General features: G+C 44.7%; 1 protein-coding gene across 1 annotated transcript in view; it reads left to right on the forward strand.

Annotated features, from left to right (window-relative positions):
* Positions 1-282: 282 nt before the first annotated feature.
* Positions 283-18,729, forward strand: part of Gdpd1 (glycerophosphodiester phosphodiesterase domain containing 1) — a 39,435-nt gene continuing 20,988 nt past the window's right edge. Inside the window, exons 1-3 of the mRNA XM_021661360.2 lie at positions 283-586; positions 8,667-8,709; positions 16,858-16,993. Coding sequence (XP_021517035.1) covers positions 445-586; positions 8,667-8,709; positions 16,858-16,993 — 321 coding nt within the window. The 5' untranslated portion in view covers positions 283-444. The remainder of the gene's footprint in view (positions 587-8,666; positions 8,710-16,857; positions 16,994-18,729) is intronic.

Raw genomic sequence — 18,729 nt, forward strand, 5'->3', positions numbered from 1 at the left:
CCTACAGAAGAGACCAGGACCTGCCCTGGAGTCATCCCTCCTTTGATACACATTTCCCAATCACATCCGATTTTCCTGAAGGCTGTCCTGGCTCGAGAGCCTCTTCCGCCTGAGGGATGCCAAAGAAGAAAAGCAAACAAATAAAAACACTGGCAAAGAGTTTCCAACCTCCCGTCCCAGGACCCTTCTAGAAGGACCTCGGGGACGGACCGCGGCGGCTGGAGGACAAACGCCGCCTGCCGCAGCGCGCCTGCGTATCGGAGCCCCTTTGTTGCTCGGCCGCCGGGGTCGGGCTGCGCCTGCGTGTTGAGCTCGCAAGAACCAGTGCGCTGCGCCCAGGGCGCCGGCTGGGGGCGAGGAGACCTCGAGCAGCCGCCGGCGCCGCAGCCGTTGCTGCCTCCGCGGCGCAGTGGGGTGCAGAGGCCCTCCAGGTGGTGGCCGAGGATGTCGTCCACCGCGGCCTTTTGCCTCCTCTCTACCCTGGGAGGGTATTTGGTCACCTCGTTCTTGTTGCTTAAATACCCAACGTTGCTGCACCAGAAAAAGAAACAGCGATTCCTCAGTAGGCACATCTCTCACCGCGGAGGTGAGAGGGGTTCTCAGACCCCGGCGGCGGGGAAAGGGGGAGGCAGACGGCGGGGAGACCGGCGAGGCCGGGGAAGAACGGGCCCCTGGGACCGCAGGGCTTCTTCAGATGAGTCGTCCCGAGGGGAGGGCAGGAGAGGGGTCTCGCGTCCCGGTCCTGGTGGGCGGCTCCGGGGAGCCGGGTTGGCAGAGCCTCTGTGAGGAGGGGAAGCGCAGGAGGAGAGAGAGAGAGAGAGACAAGTGGGGCGTTTCTCAGCCGGTGGAAGGGTGGTCGGAAGGTCTCTTCTTGGCAGCCGGGACACAAAGCCGGTGCAGATCCAGGAGACACCCGCAGGGGGAAGCAGGAACAGACTGCTTGGAATAAGCCGGTGGCTGAGTCCGTGGGGAGGACCTGCGAGGACCCGGAGCGGGATAAGGAGTCTGTGATGCCTGGGGACCTGGCCCACCACCATCCACGCGTTTGGAACCGAGCTCTGGAGAGAAGTCTCCAAGCCGGGGACCTTCTCCAAGGTCACAGAGCAGAGACTGAAATGGGATGGGGAATTTGGAGGGTTCTGGTTCCGAGGACTCCAAACCTCGTTCCTGTTCTTTTTGTTTTTGATTTTGAACAGCACCATTCACCCAGCAACGAATGGTTCGTGGGTTTCTAAAAGACCAAAACATGATTCGGTTATGATCAGTTATTATTATTTTTTAAAGATAAGCTTCTCTTGCAAAACTATATTGCTATAAGGGTTGAAGGGTGTGTGTGGGGGTTCCACTCTCTAATTTCCTACAACAGGCCACGTCTTTACTTCTTTGTTACTGTTTAATAATGTGACTTCATTAGTCTCAACAATTACGTATAAGATATGAAATTGTTTGGTCATTTTCAACTTTTCTTTGAGGTGAATGTGACACCAGGTTAAAATTTCTTGAAATTGTACAGTTTCAATGGTAGATTCTGTAGTCTGAAATTTGATGTAGTACCATAATAGTTTTTCGTTTTAGTTTTTTCAAAAGTGGTGTTTTGCTATGGAATGCTGGCTGGCCTGCTAGTCTCTATGTAGACAAGGCTGGTCTGAAATTCTGTTTCTACTTTCCCATTGCCAGACAACTATGTTGGAACCACGACTTCTATTATGACAAATATGTCATAGAAACACATTATTGTTCTTTTGTACACTTTTACCAGTTAAACAGTTTCCCACTGTTTGTTTTTTGAGACAGGGTTGGTTTTTTTTTTTTTTTTCTCTGTGGCCCTGAGTGTCCTAGAACTTACTCTGTAGACCAGGTTGCCTTTAACTCAGAGATCCGCCTGCGTCTTCCTCCTGAGTGCTGGGATTAAAGGAGTGCACCTCCACACTGAGCTGCTGCTGGTGATTTCTTTAATATGTCTGTGTATGGGTATATGGTGTGTTTGCATGTGAGTGTAGGCATGTACATGTGTGGAGGTCAGAAGACAATATCAGAGATTGGTCCTTATCTTTCACCTTGTTTGAAATGGGGCTTTTTGTTATTCAGGGTTGGATTCACCAGTAAGCTTGAGTTGGGGGTTGGAGATTGCTGGGCTGCCCGTCTACCAGTAGGGGCACTGGGATTACACACCAGGTGCTAGTTCTAGTAATTATGGCTTGTGTATAGGTCCTGGGGCTCTGAACGAATGATTTACCTACCGTGCTATCTATCCAGTCCAATCCTTGCCATTTTTGTTGTTGTTTTCTAAGTGGTCTTACTGTATGGCTCAGGCTGGCCTTGAATTTGAGATGCTCCTGCCTCAGGCTTCCAGAGTGCTGGTATCACAGCACAGATATTTGTCACTATCAGTCTTTCTTTTGAAAATGATTCTCTTGTGGCTGAAGCATGTTGTCATATTTTCTCGTTGATTTTCTAAACAACACACTAGCCTGTTGTATGTCCTCATATACATATATATATGAGGGTGTTAATGATAGTCTAATGATGGTCAGATAATAACTACAGGAGAAGAAACATTGATTCATATACAAAAACATCTGAAAGATTCTAGAAGGAGCTAGACCACTACTGCTTTCCTTCATAGCATTTAGATCTAGATCACGGGCTGAGAGATGGGCAGAGACACCTGCTGCCAGGCCAGACAACCTGAGGTGGAGACAGACAGATCCTTGGGGCTCTGGCCAGCCAGCATAGTCTGTGTGTTGAGTTTAAGGCCAGTGAGATATTCTGTCTCAAAAAAAAAAAAAGTGTTTGCACTTAATAACACCAAGGTTTTCCTCTGCATATAAACTCCCACACATACACATACAATCAAAGTATTCTATTCAGTGAAACAATAAATGAAATTAACAGGGTGGTCATCCTAAAACTGTGGAGGCTGAGCTAGGAAGATTATAAGTTTGAAGCCAGCCTGCGCTATAGAGTGAGATGGCTAAAACCCAAAAACACGTGCGAGCTGTAGGCAGGAATATGACTCCAAGGTCATCCTTGCCTGCATAGTGAGCTGGAAGATGTCTTGTGTGGTACATCAGACTCTGTCTCAATAAATTGATAATAGTGCTGGCTAGATGGCTGGGTAGGTAAAGGTGTCAACTGCCAAGCCTGACAACGGAATTTGATCCCTGGGACTCACATGGTAGATGGTTGGTTGTTTTTTTCTTGTCACGTTGACAAAAAGCTAGACATATATCTGAGAAACAGGGTTTCTCTGTGTAGCCCTGGGTATGTTGGAGCTCAACTCTGTGGAGCAGGCCACTCTCTCTGCTTCTCAAGTTCTGGGATCAAAGGCATGTGCTACCATGTCAGGCCACCATGTCAGATGGCCTGTAGGCAAGTCTGTAGAGTTTTCCTAACTAGTGGTTGCTATGGGAGGGTCTAGTCCCTCGTGAGTGGTGCCACCCAGCCCCTGGGCGAGAGCTCTGAGCTGGTGTAAGAAAGCAAGCTGAGAAAGCTATGAGGAACAAGTCAGTAAGCAGTGTTCCTCCATGGCCTCTGCTCCAGTTTCTTCCTCCAGGTTCCTGCCCCGCCTGAGTTCCTGCCCTGGCCTCCTTCAGCAGTGGACTATGACCTGTAGGTGTAAACTGCAATGAGCCCTTTCCTCTTCCTGTTGCTTTTGGCAGTGTCCTTTGTCACAGTCTCCTGAGCCCTGTGTGCACACCGTGGCGTGTGTACTCCCGCCCCACTTACGTTAGATAAATAATATGTAATAAAAACTTCGAGGAGCTGAGGAAATGGTGTTGGCCTAGCATGCATGAAGCCCCCAGTTCCATCCCCGCATCCATGTAAGCTAGCTGTGATGGCACATGCTGTAATTCCAGCACCGAAACGTGAAGACATCATGTTACATAGTGAGTCATCCTCAGTTACATAGTGAGTTTGGGGCTAGCCTGGAATGCACAAGACCCTGTCGTGAAAACACAGAAAAGAATATTTTGTTTGTATGTAGATTTGTTTCATTTGTAGATCTGGAGACTGCAGTTACTTATTGGGAGAGACAACAACAACAAAAAAAAAATTAATTAGCCTGTTTTTGTGAATCACATGATAATTATTTGAGAGAAAGTGAATTCTAGCAAGTTCTCGAGGGAAAGCCTACCACTCAATAATTCCTTGGAGAGGAACACTGCATTTCTTAATTAGTCCCTCAGTTGCCCTGCAGAACTTATGAGTCTCAGTGATGTCCATGCTTAGTCCTTGTGCACTTGGCCTCCTAGCTCTCCAGCAAACAGGAGAATCTGGACTATAAAACTGAAAAGAGTCTGTCTGAATGTCAGCATGGCAACATAAAAATCTGCAGCTCGTGGTAGAAAGACAGGCTCCGAAACACTGTTTATGTGGCTCCTGCTAATGTTTTGTTTGAGGTGATGGTTTGTTGCTTTGTTTTGGAAATGGGATCTCACTATGTAGTGGTCATCCTGGCCTCAAACTCACCCCCCCCCCCCCCCCCCCCCCGCTTTCTGAAGCTGGGATTACACCAACTCCTGAACTAGCCATTAAAATCGTAGGGAAATCAATTACCTCACAGGATGGTTGTGAGCACTTTAATGAAATGGGAACAATGCTAAGTGTCCTGTCTGCTCGGGGGCCCCTGCATGCTAGACAAGCTCAGCACCCCGACCCACAGCTCCAGGCTTCCTGACCACCTATCCAGTATTAGTGATAGCTAAGCAATTTAATCAGGTAATGTGGTTTTTAATCTTACCACTTGGAAGGCAGGGGCAAGAAGATCTCTGTGAGTTAGAGGCCATCCAGGAATGTATAAGAGTCTGTCTTAAAAAAGGAAGAAGACCAAGATCCTCCTTAGCTTCAGTTTGAGATACCTGAGACACTATCTCACGATCCTAAAAAAGAAAAAAAAAAAAAAAAATGAAATCTTCAGCACTCACCAGGCAGTAGTGGTTGCACGCCTTTGATCATCTTGGTACCCAAGAGACAGAGGCAGGCAGACTTCTATAAATTCCAGGCCAGCCTACATAGCAAGTTCCAGGACAGCCAGGGCTGCATTATGAGACCCTATCTCAAAAAAGAGAGACAAATTAAAGTTGGTGTGGTGTGCACAGCCGTAATACCAGCACTGGAGACAGAGGCAGGAGGATTTCTGGCATTCATAGCCTATGCCACCACACCTGGCTGAATTTGCCTTTTACATACAAAGAAGATTATGTGGTATTTGGGCTTGTCAGTCTGTGACTGGTTTATTGAATTTAAGATAGTCTCCTCCAAATTCATCGATTCCTCTATAATGAAAGCACCCTTTCTCCTATATGCTTATCCCCACATAGCTGTCAGATCAGGATACAGGACATTTCTAGATGGCTGGCACAGTGGTTCAGTAGGTAAAGGCACCAGTTGCCAACTCTGACCACTTGGATTCAATTCCTGGAACCTGAACGTTTATAGGAAAAAGTGCACACACCCACATATTAAAATGATGTGATAAGGTTTAATCTTAATTAATTGTTTTTAGTATTTATGAGACAGGGTTTCTCTATGTAGACCTGGCTATCCTGGAACTCACCACGTAGACCAGGCTGTTCTCAAACACTGTGTTTCTGCCTCCTGAACGCTGGGATTACAGGAGTGTGCCACCATTCCTGGCCCTAAATGTAATAAAAAAAGTTTTTTCAGTAGAACATTTCTAGAATGTCATAAACCCCTGTTAGCTGATCGGTGGTAGTGTGTCTTTAATTCCATTACAAAGGAGACAGGAGGATTGAGAATTTGAGGCCAGCCTTTGTTTGCCTTCCCAGTTTTGTCACCCTGTGTCCCCCAAAGTAATCCGGACTCATTCTTCTGGCATCTTCAAAGTGTGGTCTCTGACTTCTGGAGGTCCCTATACTCTCATGTGAGTGTGCAAGGTCAAAACTATGCTCATATGACATCATTTACCTTTTTCCTGGGTACCTCTTCACCAGCAGTGCAAAGCACTCATAAATATGTCTGGGTGTAGCTCATTGGTGTTGTGCGTACCCTGCATATTTGAGGTCTTAGGTTCAATCCCTGGTGTCTCCCTTCCCACACAAAAAGCACCAGTGGAGGGTTCCCTAGTAATGGGAACAGGGCTGTCTCTGACATGAACTCAGGGGCTGGCTCTTTGATCACCTCCCCCTGAGGGGGGAGCAGCCTTACCAGTCCACAGAGGAAGACAACGCAGCCACTCCCGATGAGACCTGATAGACTAGAGTCAGATGGAAGGGAGGAGGGCCTCCCCTATCAGTGGACTGGGGGAGGAGCATAGCTGAAGAAGAGGGGGAAAGGGTGGGGTTGGGAGGGGCTGGGGAGGGAGCTACAACTGGGATACAAAGTGAATAAACTGTAATTAATAAAAATAAACTTAAAAAAATAAAAAATATTTTTTAAAAAAGCACCAGTGGCTAAAATTTCTATTGTCTATATAGCATGAATCAAAGCCATGTATAAAATTGTATTGTAATCTTGGTATGCTTCACCATCATGTACTCATAGTTTTTAAAAGCCAGTATCACCTACCAATTTCCTTATTCATGCCGGGTATGGTAGTTTATGCATGCTGAGGCAGGTGGGTTGCTAAGAATTTGAGGGCCAATCTAGGCTGCTTAGTGTGAGATTCAGGCTAGCCTGGACTATAGAGTAAAACTTTTTCTCTCTCAGTCTGTCTCTGTCTCTCTCTTTTGAGACAGAGTTTTCCTGTGTAACCCTGGCTGTCCTGGAACTCTCTTTGTAGACCAGGCTGGCCTCAAACTCACAAGAGATCTGCCTGCCTCTGCCTCTTGAGAGCTGGGATTAAAGGTGTGCACTGCCGTGCCTGGTTAAAACCCCATGTCAAACTAAATAACAAAACAATAAAAAAACCTTCCCCAAATCTGAAAATTGGGGCTGGAGAGGTGGCTCCAGGGGTAGAAGTGCTTGCTGGGCGGCTGTAAGAATGTGAGTCTGAATCCCCAGACCCTGTAAGAAGCAGAGGTATGTAGTGCACCTGTGATTCCAGAGCTGCTCGGAGGAGACAAGAGTCAGAGATAGGCACACGAGGGCTACTCAGGCTGCCACCAGCACTGGGAAAGCAAGATTTTTGTCCAACACAGTAGAAGGCAGACCTGAAGTCCTCTGACAACTGTGGCATACAGCCTCCCTCACAGACACACAAACATGCGTGTGTGTGTGTGTGTGTGCTTGCAAACACCACCGCTGAAAATTACCAAGTGTGCTGTGACCCCCAGCACTTGAAGGTGGAGGCAGGAGATCAGGACTTAAGTACATCCTCTGTTTCACGTGAGTTTGAGGCCAGCCCAAACGACATGAGAACCAGTCTTTAAAAACAAGAGGAAAAAAACAAAAAACCCTGAAAATTGAAAGGACAACGTAATAGAAATCCAACTCTGGCATGGTTGGCTTTCTGGGCCTTGTAGCTGTTAACATTGCTAGACCTGGTATTTGCTGAGTTGGATGTCCTGAACTTCCTGTGGCTCTCACTTTTTCTTCAACCTGTTCCATATAAATTCATCTTGGCATTTCTGTTTGGTCTCTTCGGGTCTTCACTGCATCAGTAGCTTTCTTCTGCAGCTCTCCCTCGCATTTGACAGGCTCCTTTCTGCATGTTTCAAATGAGCTGTCCACTGTGAGCTCTTAGGAGCTGCTCTCTGGAAGGCCACCGACCTTGAGAAGAGAGTTTTTATGACAGTTGGAGGTACAGAATCTGAACACCTTGCAGTCATGGTGGATAACTATCTCACAGTACCTGGGATACACGGGCTCCGAATAACGCCTCTCAGCCTCCATCTTGATCCTGTGTGGTCTTTGTAGTTTTTATACTATAAAACTGATAGGCGTTAGCTAGCATGCCAGTAATTGAAAGCTATTTAATCCTAAAATGGATCCTGAAATAAACTGCTTTAAAAATTAGACATCAAAAATCTCAGAGGGACAGCTTTGAAATTGTTGTAAGTCTGCTCATAATTCAGGTGGAGATTAAAGAATTGTGGGCTGAAAGGACAACCGAATTAATCAGCTGTTCTTTTAAACAGGGCTATCTTTTGTTTGTTTGCTTGCTTGTTTTTTGGTTTTGTTTTTTGTTTTTTGCTGGGGTGGGTTTTTGTGTTTTGTTTTGTTTTATTTTTTGGTTTTTCTAGACAGGGTTTCTCTGTGTAGCCTTGGCTATCCTGGACTCTTTGTAGACCAGGCTGGTCTCGAATTCACTGAGATCTGCCTGCCTCTGCCTCCCAGAGTGCTGGGATTACAGACTGATGCCTCCAAACTCCTGGGCCTGCCTTTGCCCTCCAGGTGCTGGGATTATAGACATGGGCTCCCATGCCTGGTCTATCGCCACAAAGTACTGGAGCCGGAATCTGGGGCTTTGTACAAGTTAGGCACTCTACCAACTGAGCTATATCTCCAGGCTCAAAAAAGGGCTCCAGAGGACTGTCTGTGACAGCCATGGACAGTGAAGGAACCATCGTCTCAAATCCCTTATGTATTTGTTGACTTCAGAAAGAAAAACCCTGAATATTAAAAGGATTTGAACCCACCTCACTCATCACACACACACACATACACACACCTCACCAAAAATAAAGGTTCATTCTAATTTCTAGGGAAATAAAATGTTCAAAATGACAAGTAAGTGGAATTTAAACTTCGTGTTTCCACAGGTGCTGGAGAACACCTGGAGAACACGATGGCTGCCTTCCATCAGTGAGTACATAGAGCGGCCCTCTCTGTTTACAACCTGCCACGGGAGTGACTCACAGAGTGACGCAGTGTGTAAATGCCACTCACTCGCGATTGCTATTTCTATAAAGTGCCTTTTTTGTGGCTTGAGTGTTTGGCTTCTGAATAATTTGTAAAAGTAGTCCAACTTTTGAGTAGTCCAGAGAGACTCGATTTCCAGAGCTGGAAGCAGACAACTGGGACAAGGGACAGACTGTGAGTAATGCTAATTGTTCCAGTGCGGAAAGAGTGAACGAGACAGCTGTTACATTGGCCGCTGGTCGTAAGTAGGGTTGTGTGTCTTTGTTCCCTGTAGTTTCTGGTTCAGCAGGAACCTACAATCAGGGTTCATCTTGGGATCCTCTTGTGTGCTGATGTTATTTTTTAATAAGATGGGTTAAATTGTTTCTATTTATAATGGATTCATGTTTCACCCTGAGGCCCTTTCAAGGCTCTGCGGCGGCAGTGGTAGAAGCTGCAGAAGGCACTGGTTGGTGCCCTTGTTCTTTGTTTTAGAGCCCATGATCACCAGCAGCCTGTTTTCCTCTCCCTGAATAACAAAACAAAACGGCACATGAAGCTAGGTCACTGAAAGGAAGACATTACCTGTTCATACTTAGGGAGAAACACTTTTCTGATAGGATTTTGAAACATTTTTAAGATGGGGTGGCCATATCTGTTGACCAGGGTGGTCTCACACTTCTAGGCAATTTTGGAAACGTTTTATATGTAGTTAGGACTAATTAAGAGGTTTTGTGTGTCGGTTGTGCTGTAGATTGAAGCCAGGGTTTCCTGCATGCTATTCGTGCACTGTGTGGACAAGGTACTCCTACATCCCAGCAGAATTTGATCTAAGTCCCTGCTTTTCACCCTTCGACATCTTAAAGATTATTTTTCTTCTGGGAGGGGTGGCCCACACCTTTCTTCCTAGCACTGGGGAGGCAGAGGCAGGTGGTCATGTGACTCCCAGACAGCCAGAGCTATATGGTGAGAATGATAGGGATGACTTCAAGAGGAACTTGGTCCTCAGTTTGGCACTCTGCTGCCAGAGTTTGGGGAGCCAGGAACTTGAGTGACAGCATTTCAGCCTGGGGTATAGCCAAATATAGGAAATTCCTCTGTACCCAAACTTTCCAAAAAGTGTGATTCAGATGGGCACCATTTTGCCTCTCTCTGCCTGAGCTCTGTTCCACAGTCAGTGATAAGCTTTAGCTAAGTGCTGCCTCTGTGGCTTTGTACACAGCTCCCGAGTTTCCACAGAAGGGGAATCTCTGCTTTAACCCTGAGAAATAGAAATGGTGTCTCAGGAGCTGGAGAGGTGGCTCAGAGATTGAGCACTGGCTGCTCTTCCAGAGGTCCCGACTTCAATTCCCAGTAACCACACGGTGGCTCACAGTCGTCCATGTTGGGATCTGATACTCTCTTCTGTCATGCAGGTGTACATGCAAATAGAGTGCTCATATGTATAAATAAATAAATCTTTAATCAATGTGTCTCAACAAATATTTAAAATACAGCCTGCACAAAAATCACAATCCATGAAATATCTTTCCACGTGGCTAGCTGATAAAATACTTTCACAAATACCATCTCCTATAGGCTGTGAGTATGGCAGAACAGGGTATTTTTTTTCTTTCTATCTCTCTCTCTGACATCTTGCTTAGGCTCCGACACTCACTAGTTGGTCACTGAAATAGGTTTGGAGCAGCACACCCCAAGAACAGGGCAGGATGTTAGCAAAAGGCTGGCAAAGGAGACAGCGCTCCTTTGTAGTGAGCACAGAACCTAAAACTGAAGAATTGTGTTGCGTGTATGCACGTGCCAAGTTAACTAAGTCCTTGGGTATATAAAATCTGCTGTTTTGGTTTTTGAGACGGGTTCTCATAGACTAGGCTTCCCTTGAATGGAGTATGTGTCCAAGAATAACTCTAAACTGATTCTCCTGCCTCCACCTCCCCAGTACTAAGATTACAGGCCTGTACCAACACACCCTGCAAAACCTGATCCTTAAAAGCTAATAAAACTGGGTTATTAAACTGGGCCACATAGGTAGATAACTCAGAGGACAATGTAGTAGTCCCTGAGGTGCTTATTGAATGGTAGGAGAAAGAAGCAAGTTATGTTAGCAATACCTGGAAGTATGATTTGGCAGATAGTCAAAATAATTAAGTCAACGCCCTAACTCTTACAATTTTCCTTGTGTGTGTGTGTGTGTGTGTGTGTGTTTGCGTGTGTGTCCTGTATAGAGATTGGCAGGAGTAAATTTCTGCCCTTTCCTCATGTGGCTGCCTAACTCACTGAGTCATCTTGTCAGTCTTCTGCTTGTTTCTTTCTATTTATTTATTTGGGTTTTGGAGACCAGGTTTCTCTGTGCACCCCTGCTTCTCCTGGAACTCACTCCTGTAGAGCAGACTAGCTCAAATTCAGAGATTCCCCTCACTCTGCCCTTCACTTTAATGCTGGGATTAAAGGCATGCACTACTGTGCCCAGCTGCTTGCTTCTTTTTTGAGGCTATATTTCATTCACTGGCCCAGGTTAGCCTTGAACTGTACCTCTTCTCAACCTCCCACATTTCTGAGATTTACAGGGCCTCTGTCACCACACTCACCTTCTCATGATAGATTCTTTTTTACAAACAGTGTCATATGCACGTGTTTATTATCAATATGTTGCTACTATTTTAAGCACACCTGACTTAGGATGTATTTTTTAAATATCTAATTACTTCAATACTAATTGTCAAATCTGTACAATGAGAATAATAATACAGTTGGAGTGTTGTGTCGAACTACTGAAATTCAAATCAATCCTTTTATTTGTTTTTTCGAAACAGGGTTTCTCTGTGTAGCCTTGGCTGTCCTGGACTCACTTTGAGGACCAGGCTGACCATGTACTCACAGAGCTCCTCCTGCCTCTGCCTCCCTGAGTGCTGGGATTATAGGTGTGCACCACCGTGTCTGGCCCAAATCAATTTCTTAACAGGAGCTTTGGAAGGTTTTTGGTTTTTTTGTTTATTGTTGTTGTTGTTGTTTTTAGTTAGGGGTTTGTGATTTAAATGAAGACACCGAGACTGAATAATATTTAAAAGCGTAGGCCTTAGCTGGGCAGACTGTCAGACTGTTCTAGTCCACGCCCTGTCACATTCGTAGTTCTTTTCCTTTTTCTCAGCAACTGGTAAGTCTGTTCCTTCCCATGTCAAGCTGGTGAAGCTTCTGCGTCTGAATTCTTTTCCCAGAGACCTTCTCTCCGTCCTAAAGTTTCACCTTTCTCTTCTACCCAGTCATTTGGCCATCAGATGTTTATTAAAGCTCTGGATTACCTTAGTTAGTCAACTTCCCAGTACCCTGTTTGCCCACACTTTAGACAGCAGCTGTCACTGAGGTACGGGCAGTTTTTTGCCCAGTGACCACCTTTGCCACAATTGAAGTAAACTCTAGGTGGAGGTCATCCACGTTGGAGTAGAATGGGGGTGCTTCCAGAGGCAGGCGTGCAGAGGTGCTGGCATCCACATCACCTGCCTTGTTCTGGGTCTCTTCATTTCTGCAGCCAAAATTGTCAGTAGTCTTCCCTGGCCAAATCTAATCTTGATGAACTTTGAAGGAATCCACAGCTTTTCATGTCCTGTTGAAACAAAGTCATATCCTCTTCCCCAACGCCACACATTTTCTGATTTCCATTTCGAAGTTATCGCTTCCTTATAATGTACAGGCCGATTAAATTCAGCAGTCCTCGGGGCTGGAGAGATGGCTCAGCTGTTAAGGGCACTGTCTGCTCTTCCAAAGGTCCTGAGTTCAATTCCCAGCAACCACGTGGTGGCTCACAACCATCTATAGTAAAATCTGATGCCCTCTGCTGTCCTGAGGCACACATGCAGGCAGAACACTGAATAAATAATAAATAAATTAAAAAAAAAATTCAGCAGTCCTCTCTAAAATCCATTGTTTTTCTGCAGCTGTGCTTCCTATCTGTCTCATCGACATTTAGAAAATTTAAAGTCAGTAAAGCATTATTTAATCTATGTCTCAGAGATCACACATCTCCTTCTGCTTTATGAGCATTTCCTTTAAAGTGTGGTTAAACTTGTTTGACCTGCAGGATTGTGGGCACACCTATAATGTGTTTCATGCCACAGTGCCTAAAAACTTGCACTCTGTTGGATACATATGCTGGAGGATCAACAGCTTCAGTCTGCAAAGGCCTTTAAGACAACCATCACTTCTAACAAATGTGTAATTGCAGAATCAGCCTTTCTAGAGCACAAGACAGAAGCCCACTGACATCCTAAACAGTTACCAGTTGTATAATGTGTTAACACATGTACATATTTTAATTTTCCAAACTTTGTAAAATGAAACACTTAAGCTATTGTATGACATTGCTCTAAGATAGCATCATCAAATAGAATATGTATTCTTTTTTTATTTTGAAATTCTTATTTTTCTTTTTTTAATTTTAATTTTTATTAATTACACTTTATTAACTTTGTATCCCCCCACAAACCCCTCCCTCCTCCCTTCCCAGTCCCACCCACCTTCCCCTTCTCCACACATGCCCCTCCCCAAGTCCACTGATAGGGGAGGTCCTCCTCTCCTTCCTTCTGATCATAGTCTATCAGATCTCATCAGGAGTGGCAGCATTGTCATCTTCTGTGGCCTGGTAAGGCTGCTCCCCCCTCAGGGGGAGGTGATCAAAGAGTAGGCCAATCAGTTCATGTCAGAGACAGTCCCTGTTCCCATTACTATGGAACCCACTTGGACACTGAACTGTCATGGGCTACGTCTGTGCAGAGGTTCTGGGTTATCTCCATGAATGGTCCTTGTTTGGAGTGTCAGTCTCAGAAAAGACCCCTGTGCTCAGATTTTTTTGGTTTTGTTGCTCTCCTTGTGGAGCTCCTGTCCTCCCACTTCTTTCATAAGATTCCCTGCACTCTGCCCAAAGGTTGGCCATAAATCTCAGCATCTGCTTTGATACCCTGCAGGGTAGAGCCTTTCAGAGGCCCTCTGTTGCAGACTCTTGTCCTGTTCCCTGTTGAATCTGTATTCTTAACTCAGCATCTTGTTCTTTATCTAGCAACTGATCCTAGTTTGATTTTGTTGCTTCGTAGCGGAAGCCTTTCTAAATCTTTTTAGATCTAGCATTTCCATGGGTTGCCACCTTGTAATTTTGTTATACGGTGGTGCCGTAGGCAACAGATTGGATTCTTCTGAAAATTCTTCATTTTGATCCAAAGAGCTCTCTGATTTCTGTTTGATCACGTTTAATCTGGCTTTCCATCACTCAGCCCTCTCCTTATCTAAATCTGCTGTATTCTGCTCTTTCTAAAAGAGGACATAGAAATTTGCAACCATTACTGAACATATAATTATTTCTATGCTGATAATTAAAACAAAATTATATGGGATCCAAGTGCCCTCTGGTATTGTGTTTTCCTTTTTTTTTTTTTTTTTTTTCCCCAGAGACAAGGTTCCTTTGTGTAGTCCTGGGTTGTCCTAGACTCACTACTCACTTTGTAGACCAGGTTGGCCTTAAAACTCACAGAGTTCCACCTGCTTCTGCCTGCCAAGTATTGGGATCAAAGGCATGTACCACCATGCCTGGCTCCAATTTTTCAACACAGAAAATATTTTCTCTTTAATCTCTGTCACTCTCTTCTTCCTTTGGAGACTCCACTTTATTATTATTTTTTTTTTCTCTGAGACAGGGTTTCTCTGTATAGCCTTGGCTATCCTGGACTCGCTTTGTAGACCAGGCTGGTCTCAAACTCACAGAGATCCACCAACCTCTGTCTCCCAGAGTGCTGGGATTACAGGCATTCGCCACTGCTCTCAGCTCACTTTATTGTTTTCAAACTAAATATTTATTTCTGTTTGTTTCTCTCTTACTGTCAACACATCACCTGTTCAGAAGTTTGGGGCTTCAGCTTCTTAGTCGCGCTGCAGCTCTGCAGCTCCAGGAGGATGTTCCTTTTACACCGCTACATCTGAATTCTCCCCCCACAGATCCTCTCTCTGTACAGAAGGTCCACCTTCTCCTTCTGCACAGTCCTTGGCCGTCAGCTTTTTATTAGAGCCAATCAAATGCAGTTCTAGATTGCCTTAGATGTATAGCTACAAAATATGAGGCCGGTGGTGGGCCTTATCTCTCTGCCTGTGAAGAATTAACAATTGGATATACAGAGACACTCTTTCCCACAGTGCAAGAGAGTTTGAGAGATGCCTCAGGAGTTAACAGTACTGCTTTTGCAGGCTACCCTCAGAGCTGCCTGCCTCCAGCTCCAGGGCCTCCAACATCCCCTTCTGCACTCTCAGCTGCACTCACTCGTGTGTGCTGGGAACCAGACCTGGGTCATCTGCACAGGGAGTAGATGTTCTTACCTGCTGAGCCATCTCTTTAGCCCTTGGAAGTTTGGTGCATTGTTCAGTGGTGTTGTTGTTGTTATTGTTGTTGTTTCTTTGTTTCACATTTTTTTCTTTCTGCTTTTTTTTTTTTTTTTTTTTTTTTGTGGCAAGGTCTCATATAACCAAGATTGACCCTCAACTTGCCATGTAGCTGAAATTGGTCTTGAACTCCTAATCCTCCTCTCCTCACCTCCCAAGTGCTGGGATGACACGTGTGCACCACCGTGCTCAGCATCTGTATGTCTGTGTGTGTGGGGTGTGTGTGTGTGTGTGTGTGTGTGTCTTTATGCCTCTGTCTGTCTGTCTGTTTCTCTCCCTTCCTCCCTCTCCTCTGTCTCTTTTGAGACAGGGTCTCTCTTTGTAGCCCTGGCTGTCCTGGGGCTCACTATGTAGATCAGGCTGGCCTTGAGCTCAGAGACCCTCCTGACTCGGCCTCCTAAGTGGATTTCTGAGATTAAAGGTGCGCACTACCATCTCTGACTAAAGCATCTGATTTTAATAATATACACACCCAATTATGCAAAGATGATAAATATAGGATTCTCCCTAAAAATTCACTTGTGGACCCAGTTTTTCCTTATTGTGCGCTCAAAACAAATTCAGGCAGAGCCTCCCTTGACCATGATGTGCCATGGACTGCCTGAGTTTTATGGTCATTAAGGGGAAGAGACACTTGTTTACAGAACACGTACATGGAGCCCAGTGCAAGCAGGCATTGGAAGATGCTGGGTGTGTTATCTGTGTGTGTGTTTTATTTTTAGGCAAAGAAGTTAGAAGAGTAGGGTGAGCTGTGTATCGCCCAGGCCGGACACAGTCTGTTCACTAAACTCTACCCACATCTCACAGTGTACCTAGGCTGCTCTAGGACTCACTGTTTATTCTAGGTTGGACTGACTGGAGGCACTCCTCCCTCGGCTTCAAGTGAGCTCAGGTGAGCCACACATAGCTAGCCTTCCCTTAGGGAGTTTTGCATCTGCCTATACACTTAGTAGCCGTTTGTACAAAATTCATTCCTTTTCTTCCTTTCTCTTTTCATTTTCTGGTTTTATTTTGCTTTTAGATAGGATATTATGTATCCTAAGCTGGTCTTGAACTTCACCCTATAGTTGAGGATGACCTTGAACTTCTTACCCTGCAACAACTCCTGAGTGCTGGGATTACAGACATACACAGTTTACTTGGTTATTGTGTTCCTTTATTGTCATTTCCTAGGTCTCCCTTTCTTTGGAATCCATTGTCGGAGTTCTATTTTTCACTCTGTAATCTTTCTGCCTCCTCTCAAGTGCGTATACCACAAGATCACCTTAATAGTCTGTTGAATCAAAATGATAGATGCAGCCATCTTTATCTTAATTCTTGATACTTTCATTTTATAGGAATAGAAATATAGGCCACAAGAGGAAAGTCAGACTTTCCTAAGTTATACTAATGTATCAGGAACTGCCACCTAAATCTCTAAATTTCTGGTCCAGTATTTTTTTCCATTGTATTGAAATGTCAGGATTAACCATAGCTGCTATGGGAGAGACAACACAATTCACTTATCATAAGTCACAACATTTTAATAACTTATTATAAGATCACAATGTCACTTTGATGAATGATGATAAATGTGGTTGAGCTATTTCAGCATTGTGGGATACTTCGGACTTTAAAATAAGAGTTTTCCACTTTGGTGCATGTAAAGTAAATGTTTACTGGGTTTCAAAGTGCCATTTTCTTTTATGTCTTCAGTGCAGTTGCCATTGGGACTGATATGTTAGAACTGGACTGCCATATCACAAAAGATGAGCAAGTTGTAGTGTCACATGATGCAAACCTGAAGAGGTCAACTGGGATCAATGTAAATGTCTCTGATCTCAAATACTGTGTAAGTAAAGATAAACTAGTGTCGTTATACTTAAGGGTAATGTTTTTAAGCTGAAAAGAGCCAGACATCACTTGCACAAGTAACTTTTGAAAACAATGATGATTAAGCTGGTGGAGCAGCTCACAGATATAATACTGGGGCTTGGGAAGCAGAAGGCTTGTCAAAGACTTGAAGCCAGTCTGGGCTCCTGTCTCAAACAAACAGCAAACACATAGGGGCTGGAGAGATGGCTCTGTGTAGAGAGCACTGGCTGCTCTTCCAGAGGACCCCATTCCCATTCCCAGTATCCACGTGGTAGCTCAGAACTGTCAGTAACTCCAGTTTCAGGGGATCCAGCACACTTTTCTGGCCTCTGAAGGTACCAGGCATGTGAGTGGTACACAGATATACATGCAGGCAAAATACTTATAAAATAGGGGGGGAAAAGTGAACAAAATCTAAACACTCAAACAATAACAGCAAAACTCCTAAGAATGACTGATTAAAATAAATGTAACAGGAAGAAAGGTTAAAGTATCATGGCATCCATGAGGAATTTATATAGTGCAAATGTGTCTGTGGGGCTAGGCTTCATCTTTTTGTTTAGACAGAGTCCCGTGTAGCCCAGGCTGGCCATGAGCTCCCTATGTAACTGAGGACAATCCCGGACTTCTGATAATGCTGCTTTCACTTCTCAAGGGCTGTAGGTTCACACCTCCCTGCCACTTTACACAGGTGCTGAAGGTAGAACCCAGGGCCTCATGCCTCCAGGCAAGCCCTCTCCCAACTGTGTTACATCCCCAACCCCAAAATTACTTCTGCAAACATTTTGATAAAATTACACATCACCAAATGGAAAATTACCTTACAGTTCAAATTGCCTGTTTGAATCATGTTTAATATAGAAATTAGTTTTATTTAGCCTTCCAGTGTAGGAAAATATTATTTAGAGATATTTATTCTCTCCATTTAGAGGTCTGTCCGAGGGCCAGCAAGATGGCTTAGCAGATAAAAGTGATTACCAGGAAAGGCTGACACCCTGAGTTTGATCTCCAGGGCCCAGGTCAAGAAGCCAGTTGAGAGATGGTTCAGCAATTAAAAGCTCTTCTAGAAAACCCGAATTCAATTCCCAGCACTCAACATGGCAGCTCACAATTATCTGTAACTCCAGTTCCAGTGGATCCAACACCTTTACACAGGCATATATGCAGCAAAATACCAATGCACATAAAATAAAAATAAGTAAATCACTTAATAAAGAAGAAGCCAGATGAAAGGAAAGAAAAAAGTAGATGAAGTACCATGCATTTGTGATGCCAACACTCCTACCACGAGATGGAAAATGGAGAAAGGAAAAAAACAACAACAAAAATCAGGTGCCAGCTAGCCGGAAGCACACCGGCAACAGAAATACCAAGGGTACCCTACTTCAAGACAAGGTAGCAGGAAAAACCTGGTTCCCAGAAGTTCTCTTCTGATCTCGTGTGCACTGTGGCACACATGGTATCCATGCTCGCGTGTGCAAGCACACACACACACACACACACAAACACACACAATTTTCAAAAGCTGGTCATATGGAAAAAAAAATTGTGGGCTAGTAAGATAGCTCAGTGGATGAAAGCATTTGAGCCACGCCTGACAATCTTGAGTTGTGTCCCTGAGATCTGTTTGGTACAAGGAGAAAACTGACTTCTGCGTTATATCCTCTGAATTGTCCACTGTGGTACATTCATACCCTCACACACATGCTAAAT

This window comes from Meriones unguiculatus, chromosome 7 (genome assembly GCF_030254825.1).
Source record: "Meriones unguiculatus strain TT.TT164.6M chromosome 7, Bangor_MerUng_6.1, whole genome shotgun sequence".
Taxonomy (NCBI): Eukaryota; Metazoa; Chordata; class Mammalia; order Rodentia; family Muridae; genus Meriones; species Meriones unguiculatus.